The following is a 17,442-nucleotide window of genomic DNA, read 5'->3' as shown; positions in this document are numbered from 1 at the left end:
TGTGTGTGTGTGTGTGTGTGTGTGTGTGTGTGTGTGTGTGTGTGTGTTGCCCATGAAAACAATGACTATATTCTTGGGGTTCACTGAAGGCTGTATGGATCTTAAACTTCCGGTGTGCAACTGTAATGCTCTCTTGTATTCTCTCCTGCAGACCGCCTATTTTATATTTACACCTCCGGCACCACGGGACTGCCCAAGGCTGCCATTGTGGTACACAGTCGGTACGCCATTTACCACAAAAGCAGCACTTTCCAGAGTTGTTACAGTTGCTGCAGTGCTAATGATAGACGTCTGACAACCTCTCCTTTTGTTCCCGCAACAGCTACTACAGAATTGCTGCTTTCGGGTACTTTGCCTTTCGCATGAGTCCTGTTGACATCATCTATGACTGCCTGCCTCTCTATCACTCAGCAGGTATATGACTGCAGGCTCAAGCTCTTGATGAATACAGCCCCCCCCCCCCTTTTTAAGCTTGCATAACCGAAGTGTTAGCTTTCTCTTCTTGCCAGGTAATATCATGGGCGTCGGTCAATGTCTGATCCACGGCCTCACCGTGGTAGTGAAGAAGAAATTCTCTGCCAGCCGCTTCTGGGAAGATTGCATTAAGTACAACTGCACTGTAAGAGCTGATGCTTGGAAAAACATTAACAACTGCCATATTTAATGTAATCAATAACTCTAAAGCATGACTTTTGAACTAGCCTCAATAACAACACTGCTCTCCTGTTGCAGATAGTGCAGTATATCGGGGAAATCTGCCGCTACCTACTTTCTCAGCCGGTGCGGCCGTCAGAAAAAGGCCACAAAGTTCGGCTGGCAGTGGGGAACGGGTTGCGCCCCAGTGTGTGGGAGGCCTTCACGGAGCGCTTTAGGGTGAAGCAGATCGGCGAGTTCTATGGAGCGACCGAGTGCAACTGCAGCATTGCCAACATGGATGGCAAGGTCAGCAGTCCGTGTGTCACTTGTGTGTCTTCCCTGGTGAAATGTGAATGTGAGTTTATCAGGATTTGTTTTCCTTGCAGGTGGGAGCCTGTGGATTCAACAGTCGCATTCTCCCCAACGTGTACCCGATCCGTCTGGTGAGGGTGGACGAGGACAGCATGGAGCTGGTTCGTGACAGCCGGGGGCTCTGTGTGACTTGCCGCCCTGGTAACTAATACCTAATACTACAATAATAATGTGTTTTCTAGATGTAGTATGGGATTGTTCCTGTATTAACTGATCTCCATGTCTTGCAGGGGAGCCAGGACTGCTGGTGGGTCGCATCAACCAACAGGACCCGTTACGGCGTTTTGACGGCTACGCTAACCAGGACGCTACGAGGAAGAAGATCGCTCACAATGTCTTCAAGAAAAATGATTCAGCATATCTATCAGGTTACCAATCCAACTTGTATTGCTGTTATATTGTACATAACACTCAACACAGCTTGCCGTGCTCAAGTGTTCAAACTAAAGAAAGACTAAAAATAATAGCGATGTCGGAATGCCAAGCATCCTTTGTCAGGGGGTATTTGACCCACAGTTAATTATTTTGCCCTCCATATGTCTACCCTAGGTGACGTGCTGGTGATGGATGAATTGGGCTACATGTACTTCCGTGACCGCAGTGGAGACACGTTCCGCTGGCGAGGAGAAAACGTCTCGACCACCGAGGTGGAAGGCGTGCTCAGCAGTCTCCTGGGTCAGACGGACGTGGCTGTGTATGGCGCGGTGGTGCCAGGTGATGGTTAACTTTGTGTGCTTACTGCTTTCGACATCACTTTGGGGGCCATTACTGTTATTTGACCATACTCGCTGCTTAACAAACATTTATTTCCGTCGCATGTCATACCAGGTGTGGAAGGTAAGGCAGGCATGGCTGCCATTGCAGACACCACGGGGAGTTTTGACTGCAACAGTTTCTTGCAGAAAGTCCAGCAAGCTCTTCCTTCGTATGCCCGGCCCGTGTTCCTGCGAATCTCCCCACATGTGGACACCACAGGTCAGTGGCAGATCTAGAGAAATACTCATGGGGTTATATGTATGTATGTATGTATATGTATATGTGTATGTGTATATGTATATGTGTTTTTTTGCTGATTTGATCGCAAAACAATCACAAAAAGCCCCTCAATGAAGATAATTGAACTCAAAACATTAAGTGAACGTAATCCGTCCCTCATACAATCAAACAGGAGTTGCTAATCACAACATGCTTCACTGTTTTGATTAGTCCTGTACTTCTACTGGTGAAGTTGGCAACCCTACACATACAGTTGTCAGAAAAAAAAGGCCATCAGCAGTTGCTGTGTGTAGCCAAGACCGGGTGAGGCTGCACAGAAAACCCACAATCAATGGGTGACGTCTCGGTGATGACAGTCTGTGGCTGTAACCCTGTGTGTTGTCCTCTTGTGGTTCCTGGCACCAAACTGTGGCGTCCAGGGGGTGTCATCTCATGCTGCATTCACTTGCACTCGGACATCGGAGTTCTGCTCTTGTAAATCCGACCAGCCACAACTTTTCATATATTTTGTAGTTGGATTGTCTGAAACTGATATCCCTCCTGAGTTCATAAAAATGCTAACCATCACTTATCAAAAGTTTTAATCTATTTTATGTATCTCCACGTTCCTGCATAGGTACATTTAAAATCCAGAAAACCCGGCTGCAGAGGGAGGGATACGACCCACGTCTCACCACAGACCAGATCTACTTTTTGAACACTAGAGCTGCATGTTATGAGGCAGTCGACGAGGAGCTATACAACGCTATAGCGGAGGGAAGAATGTCTCTATGACAGGGAGGCTGTAGCAGGGCAGTCGCGGGGCCTCAGTTAAAGAGATGCTGTAGAGAGGATAACGTATGCAAACGCCGGGGTCAGGATCAGTCAGTGTTGGTGCACCACCTTGCCTGGATTTTAACCTTACAGGGAACAGAGTGGAGAAGACTACTTACATAGAATTACACGGAGAATTGTTACAGATGCGGTTTTAACACTGTTTGAGTAACACACCAGGACATAATAAGAGGGTATTTATTCCCTTTAATAACTTGTTTTAAATTATGAAATGAACACCTCAAAAAGCCTTAGAGCATCACCGCACATAGAGTGGGTATCTCCTGTTTTGAAATAGGATACCTGTTACAATAATGTGCTTAGGACAGAAAGGTGTAGCATCAAGTCAAACTCTGTTACAGGTTATATTCCCAATTATGAAATATGTCGCAGGACAATAAAAGTCTTTGTAGGTTTAGGCAATACTTGTGAAGTGTGAAGCTATGGAGTTACTGATGTGTGGTTGGATGAGGCGGGAAGACCAGACTTCAACATGCACTACATATGGCTACTAGATCAAACACTAACCGTAGTCTTTTTTTTTTTTTTTTTTTTTTTTTTTTTTTTAATACAATGGAAAACTAATCTCACTTCTCACGTTTGAACAAAACCGGCACACTTTTGCAAACGCACAAAGGTTGTTACTGTATGTGCCTTATATGAAACGTATCAGATATGTTTCTATGCTTTTCTTGGAGAGGAGCTCAAAAGATTGTGAAATCACTGTCGTGATTTTGTATCATGAGGTGACTGTCATCTTATGTAACAAATATTATCAGTGTAGTAATATATTGGTGTTGGAGCTATTTACAATTTCAGATCTCACAGACTACATTTCTTAGTTGTAACTCAAATTAAATATTTTAAAACATGTCTGTTTGTGTTTCATGTCATTCATTCATTCAAAAAAAAAACAAAAAAAAAAAAACGTATCAAGCTGGAGCAGCCCTTCATCTCTTTCATTGGGTAATTTTTACACATACAATGTTTGGCAATGTGCCTCCAATGTGAACTAGTCTATTGACAAGTATATCCTCGTGGGTAGGACCTTCAGTGGGTGCTCTTTGCAGGCAGAGCAGAAGTAGGGAAAGGCTCTGGGCGTGACGACGTCTGTGAAGGTGTAGAGAGGCGGTCGCTCTCTAGGGTCGTAAAACGTCACCTTGCCTCTGTCCATGTCTAGAACTATTCTTATCACTTCTGGCGTCTTCGTCATGTTCAGGGGCTCCCATGGTGCCGTGCAGGCCTTGTGCTCTCTGTTGCGGAACCTTATAGTCCAGAATCCCTCTGCTGGTGTCAGGACGTGCTTGCCCTTCCTGTTGATGGAGTCGCTGGCTACTCCCACCACCCAGTAGGTGTTGTTCTTTACCTCCACATCCCAGCTGTGGCGTCCAGAGGTGTAGCCCTCGGCAGCCAGCATCTCGGCGCTTATGTCGAAGCGCTCTGGGTTGTCTGGCAGCTTGAAAATCTGGGTCGAGTTCTGCACGACTGTGAGATCCTCTGAGATGATGAAGCAGCTAGCGGCTGTGTTTGGATCCAGAATCACAGGATCTTTATAGAAAAAACAAACCAGGTAGAAGTTACTAATGTGGTTGGAAAAGAGCCGGTCGGTAAAACGTGGCTAGTCAATGTTTGAGGGACTCACTGTATTTAACTACGCTCTTCATCTTCTCCCACACTTTAAATTTCAGAGAGCCCAAGTGCTTGGCCACATCAATCAGAGCATCAGAAATCATTTGTGGATCAACAGAAGTTCGCCAAGTTCTGGAAAGATACTTAAGCAGTTAGTTGTTGAGAATTGTATCTGTAGAGCTATATTATCCGAAAATATTCTGAGCTGCATCCAAGACGTTGAGTAAACACTTACCTCCTCATTGTTTCCTTGTAATTCTGAAAACAAAATGTAAGAGAACAACTTAAAACCGCTTCTGGTTACAATTTGCTATTCAAACTGTCAAGCCATGTTCTCATCTACCTGAAGAAATGGGATATCTTGAGATTTCATCTCCTGTTCCACTAATCTGATGGTGTTCGAGAGAGATGTAATTTCCTCGTTCATCTCTTCGAACCTCTGGTTAACCGCTAGATTCTTCTCATCCTCCTCGGCCTTTAAAGCTGAGAGTCTGGCGGCCTCCTGCTCCTTCAGGTAAAGGTGAAGGGCTTCAAATTCATCTCTGATCTGTACTTCGGTGTGTTCGGCCTGGGTCTGGAGAGAGACGTGATTGATGGGTAATCATTGCCTTCACACCTTGGCCCTCTAGTACGTTATGAAAAGTAACATTATGTACTGATGGAACTAACGGTACCTTGACATGTTCTGCAATTTCCTCACAGGCCATTTTCGACTTCTTGTACAGTTGCAACTTCTCTTTTAAAGGCAGCAGCGCACTCTTCAGTTCCTCCTAAAAAGTCAGTGACAGGGCATCAACACTTGGGACAAGGTCACTGGCACACGGCCCAGCTGTCGGCACAATGTGGGGCTTTCAGCTGCCACATACTCTTCCATGACGGCATTAAACGCAAAGCTGAACAATGCAGCAGCAGCAGCATCGAGTTCATGTGGCAAATCAAGAGGAAAGGATCCAATGTCCTTGTAACATTAGAAATACAGAACTTGTGCAATTTAGGATCAAGACAGGGACACAATATGGCAACAATAGGTTCATTTCATATTAGTACTCAAGATTTTATGTTATCGGGACAGGGTCGAGGAGGGCATGAGTAGGATGACTGAAGTGTCACAGAAACCTCATGGGAATCAAGTTTCAGTCCTCTCGAGACCCCAGTGGCAACGGCAAACCATGAATATACATCTATTATTAGAATGAACTCTGCCAAACACCTCCACACTCATCAACATATCGGGCTTAGAGCAGCATAAAGGTAGTATTCAAATAGAAATGAAAAAGTCAAAAACACAATATATTATAAAGTATTGCCAAAATGTTGACAAGCTGTAAGTTGAAATAATGTCCAGGTTTGGTGAATGAAGGATAGCCTTTGAGATTTAATTTGCAAATTCGCAAAATGTTTAGCTAATCAATTGAGATCGTCAAATTTAGTGAATCGTCTTCCAATTTCAATTGTGACGGCTCGGCCACAAAAGTGAGTATTGTTATGTTGACTTTAGATACAAGTCAATAAAGACAGACATAGAATTCAGCATCCAAACACAAAAGGTGTTTCAATAGATGTTTCATCATCATTGATTCCAGCTGCTATCATCAGTAGTAAAACAGAGGAAGATGTTTTGGCAAATTCAAGATTTCCCAAGTAGCCGATGCTGAAGATATTGAGAATGTGCCACCACAGTGAAATACTGGGTTGACCACCCCCGTAACTTTAACTTACCTTACAGTCATGAGCACCTTCCCCAATGGGATAGAGCCTGTGGCCAGTGTGTGCAGATGCCTTCCCACACACACCACAGATTGGCTCTAAGTCCTGCAAGCAGAACAATGTGAGCTTTTCTCCGTGCTCCTTACAAGCCTCTGGGTCATTCTTCCTGCTGAAGTCCTTGAAGGATTCACAGGACTTCTCCAGCACAGTGCTCACCACGATTCGATCCATGGAGGAACGGCGCCAGCACAGAGGACAGCTGTGTGAATCTCCACCGCCTTGTGTCTCCCAGCTGTCTTTTAGACAGGCTTTACAGAATCTGTGTCTGCAAGTCAGCACTACTGGCTGACTCAGAATGTGTCCACAAACTGGACAGGATAGGTCATCCTCAAGATGAGCACGTCTGGTGGCCATTTGTCTTCACGGGGCTTTGACGAGGCTCCTCCCATGTCTCTGGAAGGTTACCTCAGCTTGACCTCAGAAAGAAGTGTTGATGCCTCAGCTCCTAAAAGCATATCACGTGATATGCTGTGCTGTGTTGAGCATGCACATCCTGCCTTCTCAAATAAACACCACACACCTCAAAAGGGGGGGGGGGGAAATAACTTGGCTTAACATTTGGGAGAGTGTATCCGTGCAGATCAGAGCAAAGAGTACACTGACTAACACAATGATGACAGAGGAGTATGGTGTGCTGTGATCACTAAGTTATGCGAGAAGTCTGTTGAAACAAACTGTCACAGTGTAATGGAAGGGTTTGCGAAGAAACAACATCCAAAAGAAGGCTGAGGATATAAATAGACAGAAGTTACCGATTTGGACTGAAGTTATGTGAGTAAAGAAATGTCCTCCTGCTGACCATTGGAATATTTTCACAGTCAAGTTTAGCTTCAAGCAACAGCTTTTTTAAGAATTGAAACACGGTTTCTTAGGGGTTTTAGAGCAAATAGAGGGTACTTTAGAACAAGATGTTCACACGGTAACATGGTCTTAAAGGTTCATTTGTTAATTTCAAAAGAATTTAACAATAAATTGACCTTGTGTGGACCATAATCAAGTATGATGTGGGTATTAGTTTACTAGAATGAGTGCTGCAGTGCCAAAAATAGAGCAAGTGTGTGTATATAGAGATAGAAAGGGAATACTATCCTGCCAGAAACGCTGTGTAGACCAGTGCTGCGCCGACTCTCGCATTTGCTGTATGGTAGCTTTTAAATCTCACACACACACTATGCTAGCATTCACAGTCAGCTTTAAACCATGCAGGTAGGACACTTATTAGAGTGTGCACTGGATGTGTAGCAATCATACTGTAGCAAAGTCCCCTGTTCTCTTTTGTTTTTCCACTTCCTTACCTCACCTACTTCATTTCCTTTCCTATCTTAAACAATGATTGACTCTTGCTTTCACCCTTTGTCACTCCTCATTCAGCTGATTAAGTTCACCTGAGTTCACTTTTTCTTTTGTTTTTGACCTTTGCATGGAGCGGAAGTTTTGGTAAGAGGAGTTTATTACTCTTTAGGTCCCGTCAAATGTCAGTGGTAATTGACTGAGAACTTTATTCATCCTTATTTCTTTAAAATAAACAAATGACTTAATTTGACTTATTATGTTAAGTTATAATCTTGGATTTGCTTGTTTCAGATACACCAGCCCATGTGTGTCTTGTGCTCGCTGAATGTTTTTAAATTGAGTTTTGGAGAAAATACATTGCACTCTGATCCGATGCTCACGATGATGGTGAGCTTTTCATTTTAAACCTCCTAATTAACACACATGCATTGGTTACTTGAGGCTGCCAGAGTGGCAGTGGCTCTGCATGTCACTGGACAGATGTCGGATATTTCTTCTCTTATTTAAAGTCAGTTTATGTGTTTTAAATATTTCATGACAATTTCCATCATGCAACTTCAAAGTCATGGTTGAAAAGCTGTTCTGGTTAAAGTAGATGAATTTGTAGCTGTTTTAATTTGGTAAAATATTTCAGCTGTTTTTCATCTTAAAATGAGTCATTAGTTGAACAGGTTAATAAACTGAAAAATCTTTCTAACTGTCAGACTAAATTAATTGGGAAAAGACAGATGGATTTCTTTGCTGTTTGGGTTTACACACATCAGCGAGTGTGCATGCAGGATTTTAATACAGAGGCAAACACAAATAATGAGGCTGACAGACATTTCAATGAGCCCATGGGGAGTAGCAGGGAGTCCTTAGTTGTGAAACGGAAGTTTTTTGACTTGTTTTTCTAGTTCTATTTTCTATTTCCCATATGACTGGAAATAATCAGTGTTTTCTGAAGATCATTCTTCATGTTTAAGTATCAAATGTATGCTCAATGCTTTTTAAAATAGAATAGATTTATTTTTTCCAGCTTACCTTATGATCCTTGAATGCCTCCTTTATGGGATACACTCTGATTTATATGCAGGCCTGTTGTGTGGCATGTAGAGCAGACAGGCTCCAGATCAGCGACACAGAGGAGAAACAGCCGCTCTCCGTGTGCTCTGCATGATTTATGCGGAAGTCCAAAGCTCTCTTTAAAGCAGAGGGGGCACTCTTTAATGCCATGTTGTATCCAGAAGTACTCCAAACAACAGTCACAAAAGCTGTGATCACAATCGATGCAGCAGAGGACCACTGAAGCCAGAAAGATGTCCCCACACACGGCGCAGCAGGAGTCGTCCACAGCCTGACCTGAGACGTCAACCTCCATCTGTGAAATGTAATGTAGCACTGATGGGGAGCGCCACAGTAAAACCTATATTCCCTCTGACAGTACAGTATGTGCCATTGGTGTTCGACTGCATGTGGCCCTGCTGCAGGAGAGAAAGAGAGACCCGGCTCCTCTAGTTTCATCATAACTCAACGTGCAAGTTAATTAAAGGCAGGCAACTTATTTTTATGCTGTTTCCTCAAGGGAAATTTGCAGTTACTGTAACTGCAAATCTAAAATACAATTCCTTTTAATTTACATATATGTAATTGTCTACCATTCACATTTTGCATGGAATATTTTATGGTTTAAAAAGCATTTAAACTGTTTGTCATATTCTAAAGCAGATCCTCTTCAATGCAATTCATTGTGAACGTTCATTTTCTTCATTAGAGTCCCGTCTGTGTTGCAAGTTCATGATCACAATAAAAACCTGTAGGCAAAGTTAACCGAGTGCATTTACACAATCTAGAGTCAATTTGATTTAATAATGGACATTTGGAGCTGGATGTATAATAAGTCAAAAAGCTGCAGGATGTAACAGATAGGAAAAAGGCCATTAATGGCGTCACGAATGTGTCTGCTCCCGTCTTCTGCCCTCACATGTGTAACCAGTACTTCTGACAAGTTGTGAATATGGATGAGGGAAAAAACAATACATCTTTAATCGCATGGTCCACTTTATTGATTTTCATACAACAATAACAAGTGTGCATCTATTCAAGGATGCAAGACAAACTGCACAAGGAGAAACACATATTTACTGAATAATAATAAATGGAATTAAAAGCTGAAGGTGTGTAAGGTGACATTTCTGATCCGCTAACAAAGAAATGAGACGCAACAACATGGTCCGACAGAATCAATGCAAGAGTTCAATCCTCCATGGCTTCCAGAGTTTAAAGTCTTAGTTGAGCCGGGTCAATACGCTTCACGTGACATTTCTTTTCTGGCTGACAAGAGATTAAGGCAACCCTGAATATGCGCTCCACTCACACTGCTTAGCATGACTCATGAAAATACTGTGGTTCACGTGGACATTAAATGACAACATGTGTCCTTTAACACTGAAATGTATCAGATTCACCTGAAGCACTGAACATTTAACAGTAAAAACAAATCTCAGCTGCTGCTGGGGCATGATGGAAACTCAGGATATGGTCATATCATCATCACCACCAGTTATGATGTATGAGATTGTATGTACATTCTTCAAATCATCACAGAAAGTAGTTTCTATTAATTAGCATGTGAATAGTCTGACGTGTATTAAATGTCTTTTCTGTTTAAAATGGTTTCTTCCCTGTATTTTACACAACATTCTCAAATTACAAACAAATCATTGTTTCCTGACTATCCAGTGATCTGATAAGTTTATAATCACATTAGATACTTTTTGGCTTCAACAGTAACTTCGTAATCTTTTTTTATATAGAGACAGATTAACTTCACATCAGCTTCCTGTCGGGGTGATCGGAGGCCCGTCCAGAGCGTTGGTGTCGGACCTCCAGGTGTTTGCTCTGAACACGGTCAAAATGCTGGAGCAGCTCGTTGTAATCCACCTGAGAGTGAGAGGCACGTTTGGAGACTTGCTGCTTCGAGTCCATGTACTTGGACTCGTCCACGGTCCTCATGAGCTCCGGGTTGGGGACGCACCGCAGGCGGTGGGAGAGCAGCTGGAAGGCCTGGCTCTGTGGCAGCAGCATCAGCAGGCCGTACAGCGCCTTTATCAGGTAGGGGTTGTTCTCCACGTCTAGCAGCTGCAGGCGCAGGTAGGTGAAAATGGGGCTTTCGATGAGCTGCACCAGCTTGTCAACCTCCATCAGGAAGTCTACCGTCACCTCCAGGTCTCCGAACTTCTGGATGAGATCGTAGGCGTGTTTGTAGTTCTGCGTGAGGAAACAGAGCGACACGGTGGCCACGGGGTTGTGGCACCACGAGCGATACAGGCAGCAAAACAGAGCGCAGCTCTCCTGAGTGCGCAGGTCTTTCAGCTGGTTGCGCAGCTGGAAGAGCTCGGCCGAGGTGAGCAGGATTGTGTTGAGCGTCTGCACCATGGTGGAGGCAAATTTGAGGTCCTCCTCCTTCAGCAAGATGTCCGCCATGGAGTGGAAGATATTCTCCGCGTGAAGCAACAGGCAGAGCTGCCTGATGATGAAAGCACCTCTGTTCTCCAGAAGCTTCCGCTCCAGGCTGAAGCGTTTCAGCAGGTTGATCATGAACTTGTAAAAATAGGAGTTCATGCTAGGAGTGGACGGGGACGAGTCCACTGTCTTGGCGCTCTCTGGGACCTTGAGCTCCATCTTGTGGTCCGTGCTGTCGCAGGAGCCGACTTGGTCCATTTGGCCAGCAGGAGATGACGCTATCTCGGCCAACACCTCCAGATCCTTCAGTATCACCTCGTCCGACTCGTCCGACAGCGTTTTCAGCAGCATGGGAAACAGGCCGTCGGTGTGGCAGAACATTTTGCGTGGTGTCTTGATGTAGAGGTGGTAGAGCCATTTGAGCACAGCTATGCGGGTCATCATGCCGGTAGAGGAGTCGTGGAGGTGCCGGTCCAGCACCTGAACAATACCGTCCAGGTCCAGCGTTACCTGAGGCCTGTCGGCACTGGCTGGAGTGAAGAAGCTGATGTTACTGAAACCAACAGACTCTTGTGACGCATTCAGCATGTCATTGCCGTCTGCCTCTGTCTTGGGCTGCCCGTCTTCTTTGGACGGCGACCCTGGACTCCCACTTTTCTCCTCATCCTCTTCCTCGTCATCCTCGGGAGTCACCAGCTTCATCAGACTGTGATTACAGGCACTGGCCGCTTCTTTGGTGTTCTTCTTCCGGTCATCGTAGGAAAGGCAAGGCAGCACTGCAGTTAGGATGCCAGAGGAGTAGGGGAGAACCGCTCTGCCCGCAAGCTGGATAAACTCTCTCATCCAGGTCATGGCCGTCAGCTGGATCAGGTCGTTTGTGAGCTTGGTTTCATCTGCAACCTGGCAGTGGATGACCAGGATGTTGGCCATCTCGGCAAACTTCACACTGGAGGGGGTCTTCTTAATCTCCTTCAGAAACTCTCCGAGCACCACCTCACACGTTCTGCGGATCTCCTTGCTGTTGTCTCCCAGGATCTGGAAGAGCCCGTCCAGGATCTCGGGGAGGTAGTCCAACAGGTTGATGTCCGGCACCGACTCCAGGACGTGGATCCAGGAAATAATAAACTGCCGAGCGTATTGATTATTGGAGTAGATTCTCTCTCTGAGCAGGGGGACGAACGCCACGAGGTCAAACTTATTGCTTTCTGTCACAATGTCTTTCAGGAGTCTGTCCAGGAGCTCAGACCCGCTTTTCACGTTGGGGTCTGGGTCTGCTGCGAGCTTGCTGAGACCGTCAAAGAGCAGGTTGAAGTGGGGCAGCACGGCTCCCCTGGCCACCTTCACTATATTATAGAGGGCCTCGCAGGCATAGTAGCGCAAGCGGCTGTCTGAGTCATTAAAGCATGTGAGCACAGGCTCAATAAGCTCCTTCAGGTACAGTCCGGAGTCCTTGCCGAGGGCGATGGAGCAAGCAGCCAGTCCAATGAGGCCCCCCTTCCGGCTGTGGGGGTGCTGGGAAAGCGCAAACTCCGAGGCCAGGATCTGGATGACATGTCTGATTTGAGTGGAGTTGTTCTGAGCCACAAACTCCCGCACCAGTTTCTCTATTTCCAGAGCCGCGACTTTCCTCTTCTCGTACAGTTTATCATTCAGAGCCCTGACGATGTTGGGCGTCAGAGGCGCGAAGTCCTTCTCCGTGTTCATGTTCGCAGCTGCGATCGCACCGGGTCCCGTCTACTGAGGTCTACGTTGAAGTCGCGGAGAAAGCAGTCCTGAATGACCATTCGTTCAGAGAAAAACAACACATCTGTTTCACTGGGGAACCAGGAATTCTCGTAATAACAAGCAGCTGACCGGTTGCATCCGCCGGAAACGCGTCACGGTTGCACCGTGTATTTAGGTCCCGCTCTACAAGAGAACCGTTAGCTCAAATTAGCTTCATTAGCTTCAGTGTGCAGCTAAACGCTGCAGTGTAGCTTCTTGAGTTGTGTTCATACTTTTCTTTCTTTAGCTGTTGAAGGAGGTTGTGACGGTCGGCACTAACAATGGCGAGCCGCCGCTCTTTTCACTCGCAGCTGTCCGCCATCATGGAGACAATGGCCAGGTCTGCCCTGAGTCAGGTCTGCGAGCTGGTGGACGAAGACTTGGCTGAGCTCCGGCTGGGTTTATCTCAGCTGCTGGACGCTAATTCAGCGCTGGCGCAGAAAGTAAACAGTCTGGAGTGCGAGTTGACTATTGTGAGAAGCGACGCCCCCGGTTTATGTAAAGGTTATCCCAGCGTGGGTGTTCAAACTGTCCGCCACAGAGACGGGGACACTCACGGTACTTGTGTTTCACAGTGACGACAGCAGATGATCTGAAACGTGGTTTTTTTTTTTTTTTGTGCTGACCAATGTGTTTTATTGTTATTTTTTGGCTTTTCCTCAGTCTCCGGGTCGCCCTCCATAGAGGGGATCTTTGGAAAAGATTGGTGTATGGATCTGTGGAAAGACAGAGACCCATCCGATCCACCACAGTCCTCTGAGGTTAGATGATCATTTACAGACAGTGATACAGTGTTATCGTTATGGCCCAGGTTTAAATGTGAAGTACACATTACAATACATATCTGTGTTCTTAACATTGCTATGGAAAACTCTGCTATTGCACACTGCAAAGCAAGGAATGAGGGAGTGCATAGATGTCCTGATAAATGTCTGAACCATGTTGTTTAACTTATATTATATATATTATTTACATTAGTCATTTAGCAGATGCTTTTATCCAAAGTGACTTACAATTATAGTTATAAATGTAATAATAAAGGAATATTAATATGCTAGTGAACACAACACACACGTCGCATCAAAGGTTGCATCCAACAATTGTTTTTATTGTCACTTTTTTTTGACAAATCAATATATCATAAAAGTTGAAAAATCCTACAACTTTGATCAATGTCTAATAGTTATAATAATAAAACTGCCCATCACAAGATCCCAAAGCCCAACATGATGTTTTCAAATTGCAGGTTTTGTCCAACCACCAGTCCAAAACCCAAAGATAACTAATTTACAAAACTATAATGAAGAGAGAGGCAGAAAATCACCTTATATGAGGAACAGGAACCAGAGAAGGTTTTACATTTTTCACTGACGTGAAGAATTAATCAATTGTCAAAAGTTCTGCCCATTCATTTCCAATCGTCTACTCGACTCGTCATTTCAGCTTTAGTCTGGTGAAGCGTTGCTCTCATAGAAAATGTTGCCGAATTTAATGGCATTGTAACATTTTGACTTTTCCTATTTGAGCAGCCTGTGGCGACGCTGCTCCACCAGATTCCTGTGTCTCAGATCAAACAGGAGGCGGATTATGTGGAGGACGCTGTAAACTGCTGCCAGCAGGAAACACTTGGTACAGAAGGTAAGAGAGTGAAGGAGGGTTCGCATGAGGAAACAGTTTACACAACACAGATTTAGATGCCTTTTGAGTGTTTTGACTGTGTTTTGTTTTTAATGCAACAGAACATGAAGAAAGCATCGCTGAGGAAGCAGAGCACCGGTCAGTCGGTCACTCGGCCGTAGGCAGCACGTGCAGCCTGTCATTAGATCCGGATGTAGAACAGGTTGTGTGTTCAGGTGGTAACGAAGAACCGACAGTTCAGCTGATATCCATCAGTGACACAGAGGGGGCCTTCAGCACTCATACCATTCCGATTGAGGAGGAGGAGGAAGAAGAGGATGATGATGATGATGGTGTACAATTTGTTGAAGAAAGTCAACAAGAGCCAACCATGAGTGCTGAAGGTGGGCCCAGCAACAACAACCAGGACACATTACCTGCCAACAGCTCTGAAAACAGCGGCGCTCTGGATTCCCTTGATGACTTTAATACGCTTGATGTAGAAACCGCCAGAGACCCAATAGGACACAGGTTCCCATGTAAGATATGTGGCATGACATTCTTCCACAAGGGCACTCTGACGCACCACATGAGGGGCCACAAGTCGAACTTTTGCAATATTTGTAAGCGGCATTTCCCTCACAGGTACAAGCTGAAATCGCACACCTGCTTGTCTCGGGTTTCCTCTCAGAGGCTCGTCAGTAAATCCTGTCATCTGTGCGGGAAGACCTTTGCAAACTCATCGGCTCTGAGCATTCACTCTGTGGTCCACACGGGAGAGAAACCTCACCGGTGCAGCTTATGTGGGAAAGGGTTCACCCAGAAAGGCAATCTGAAATGTCACCTGCGGATCCACACTGGAGAGAAGCCGTTCCGCTGCGTTAAATGTGGGAGGACGTTCACGCAAAAGGTCAACCTCAACAACCATTTAATGGCACACAGAAACAGTGACATCCCGTAGCTGGGAGACAATAGCTTTCTTTATCAGGACGCATCATGTGCTACTTCTCACATGAGTGTAAGGGCAGTTCATGTCATGGTTTAAAGACTTGTAGTCTGCACCGTAGTGAAGTGTAGTTTGTTTCTTTATTTGTTCTTACAATAAAACACATGAATGTTTTGATTCAATGTTTACTTTTTTTTTTATTTTTTAAGTATTTTACTTTTGTCTGATCTGACCTGAAACAACTTGAAGAGTCAGTTTAATCAGTGGAGTCTTTACAAAATCAAGTTTGACAATCTGAACAATGCACATATGATGTGGCTCTGTGAGGGGCATGCAGCTTTGAGTGATAAAAGGGAGAACATCCAACAGCACAGGATTTCTCTCTTGGGCAGGAATAATTCACTCAGTGGGTCGGTGTGGTCGGCTCAGGGGAAACATAGGACAGGCAAAATAGGTGCTTTGTATGACACAAATAATAGAAATGGTTCACATTTAGAAAACAAAACAATGGAATTTGGCTCGACTACATTGAAAACATCTTTCTACAATTGTGACTCATACAAATACATTTAAAACAGTAACACCATTTAAACCACAACTCATTTGAATATTATGTAACCAAAACTTCAGACAGCTGTGTTTTAAAATGATGGACCCTCCCACTTTCTTTCTTGAAATATAAAGGAATGAGGCATGACGTGTGACCGTGGTGAGATTTGGGCAATGAAGCACACAGAGTGAGTTGTTTTACTTCCACATTGTCGTGAAGAGGTAGTTTTGAAGTTTTGTTTTGCTACACGTGTGCAAACGATGTAGCACTTGTAAGTATTTTGGCATTATTTGACCCTTGAAATATGACACTGAGGTATAACATGTTAGCCCAACCGTATGACAACATGCAGTGTATCAAATGTAAGTATTTCTGTCATGGGTTGGATGAGCACCCCACTTTAAATGTAGGCAGCAGATATCTGATCTATATATAAATTATAGGGTGAAACTGAGTTCATATGCTCGTCGAGGGCATGACACATTTAACAATAAACCCTCCGAAGCAATCAAATAAACCAAATTCATTCAAATGGGACACTAGAGGACAGATATTCTCTGTACCCTTGTTTGGCTGCTGCTCTTAACAATAAAGCTAAAAATACACCAAACTAGATTTTACAGCAGCACCATTTAACCGTAACTTTCTTTGATATAAATAAGAGTATTTAAAATCTACATTGGCACATTGAGCCCCTATGGAGCTCCACAGAGCGCGCTTGAAGTAGCAGTTGTGATCGGTTTATTCTCAATGGAAACACTGGTGGTGATTCAGACCATACTTGTACGCGTAGCATTTCCCACAATCCACGCAGCTGTAGGGCTTTTCCCCCGTGTGTGTCCGCAGGTGTATGTTCAGGGAGCTTTTCTGGGAAAAGCTTTTGCCGCAGTCCAGACAGCTGTAGGGCTTCTCCCCGGAGTGCACGCGCTGGTGCAGTTTCAGGTACGTTTTCTGGGCGAAGCGCTTCCCGCAAATCGAGCAGCTGAACGGCTTCTCGCCGGAGTGTCGCCTGATGTGGACTTTTAAACTGCTCAAATAGTTGAATATTTTCCCGCAGAACAAGCACTCAAAGTGCTTGGTGGGCTTCACGGGTCTCGACTGACCGTTGAGTTCTTTGGCCGCATTCATGTGGATGTTCGAGTAGTCGGAGTAGCCAGCGGCGCCTGGGGGAAGGTGCGTGTTGTCCACCAGAGTGCTCATCGTTGCGTCGTCTATCAACTTGTCCATAATTGTCGGCTGCGTGAGCTGCTGCGTTTGACTGTCGGCCGTCATGGGGAAGCTGTTTATCTCCACAGGTTGAAGCTGCAGCTCATCGACAGGTCTGTGAAGCATGCTGTCCTCCTCAAAAAGTCCAACGACTGCCAAACGACAATAAATCCAGTTAAATCACAGAAACTCAATCGGGATTATAATGACTTCATCTTGTTTATTTATAACCCAAACTTACTTTTTCTATTATCTGTGAGCGTCATCTGCTGGCCGATGGGATGGTCGTCATACATCTCCTCCTTCACGAAGACGAGATCAGGTTCGCTGTCCAGTAAGTCGATTGCCTGCCAAAAAGACGTGTGACAAACGATCTGTCAGATTACATTGGGGGGGGGGGGGGGGGGGG

General features: G+C 44.9%; 5 protein-coding genes across 5 annotated transcripts in view; 2 read left to right on the top strand and 3 right to left on the bottom strand.

Moving 5' to 3' along the window:
* The window catches only part of slc27a1a (solute carrier family 27 member 1a), a 7,305-nt gene extending 3,615 nt beyond the window's left edge, over window positions 1-3,690 (top strand). Inside the window, exons 5-13 of the mRNA XM_031867743.1 lie at window positions 152-221; window positions 323-414; window positions 510-619; window positions 733-942; window positions 1,023-1,149; window positions 1,239-1,376; window positions 1,558-1,722; window positions 1,837-1,983; window positions 2,621-3,690. Of these exons, the coding sequence (XP_031723603.1) occupies window positions 152-221; window positions 323-414; window positions 510-619; window positions 733-942; window positions 1,023-1,149; window positions 1,239-1,376; window positions 1,558-1,722; window positions 1,837-1,983; window positions 2,621-2,778 (1,217 nt within the window). The 3' untranslated portion in view covers window positions 2,779-3,690. The remainder of the gene's footprint in view (window positions 1-151; window positions 222-322; window positions 415-509; window positions 620-732; window positions 943-1,022; window positions 1,150-1,238; window positions 1,377-1,557; window positions 1,723-1,836; window positions 1,984-2,620) is intronic.
* On the bottom strand, window positions 3,151-6,634 carry trim35-13 (tripartite motif containing 35-13). Its single transcript, XM_031867744.1, has 6 exons — window positions 6,166-6,634; window positions 5,121-5,216; window positions 4,790-5,020; window positions 4,682-4,704; window positions 4,460-4,578; window positions 3,151-4,365 (listed from the first exon to the last, which is right to left on the bottom strand). The coding sequence occupies exons 1-6, from the start codon at window positions 6,565-6,567 to the stop codon at window positions 3,830-3,832; spliced, it is 1,407 nt and encodes a 468-aa protein (XP_031723604.1). The 5' UTR covers window positions 6,568-6,634; the 3' UTR covers window positions 3,151-3,829.
* Window positions 6,635-6,781: 147 nt separating this feature from the next.
* Window positions 6,782-15,454, top strand: LOC116394562 (zinc finger protein 239). Its single transcript, XM_031867745.1, has 4 exons — window positions 6,782-13,272; window positions 13,378-13,475; window positions 14,244-14,352; window positions 14,454-15,454. The coding sequence occupies exons 1-4, from the start codon at window positions 12,996-12,998 to the stop codon at window positions 15,290-15,292; spliced, it is 1,323 nt and encodes a 440-aa protein (XP_031723605.1). The 5' UTR covers window positions 6,782-12,995; the 3' UTR covers window positions 15,293-15,454.
* On the bottom strand, window positions 9,023-13,262 carry vac14 (vac14 homolog (S. cerevisiae)). Its single transcript, XM_031867742.1, has one exon. The coding sequence runs from the start codon at window positions 12,652-12,654 to the stop codon at window positions 10,315-10,317; it is 2,340 nt and encodes a 779-aa protein (XP_031723602.1). The 5' UTR covers window positions 12,655-13,262; the 3' UTR covers window positions 9,023-10,314.
* LOC116394507 (zinc finger protein 568) overlaps window positions 13,815-17,442 on the bottom strand; it is an 8,568-nt gene continuing 4,940 nt past the window's right edge. Inside the window, exons 7-8 of the mRNA XM_031867632.1 lie at window positions 17,275-17,380; window positions 13,815-17,185 (exon numbers count right to left, since the gene is read on the bottom strand). Of these exons, the coding sequence (XP_031723492.1) occupies window positions 16,575-17,185; window positions 17,275-17,380 (717 nt within the window). The 3' untranslated portion in view covers window positions 13,815-16,574. The remainder of the gene's footprint in view (window positions 17,186-17,274; window positions 17,381-17,442) is intronic.

This window comes from Anarrhichthys ocellatus, unplaced genomic scaffold (assembly GCF_004355925.1).
Source record: "Anarrhichthys ocellatus isolate YVR2014 unplaced genomic scaffold, GSC_Weel_1.0 scaffold40, whole genome shotgun sequence".
NCBI lineage: Eukaryota > Metazoa > Chordata > Actinopteri > Perciformes > Anarhichadidae > Anarrhichthys > Anarrhichthys ocellatus.
The sequence above is the reverse complement of the archived record's forward strand: the minus strand, read 5'-3'. Positions and strand labels throughout refer to the sequence as shown.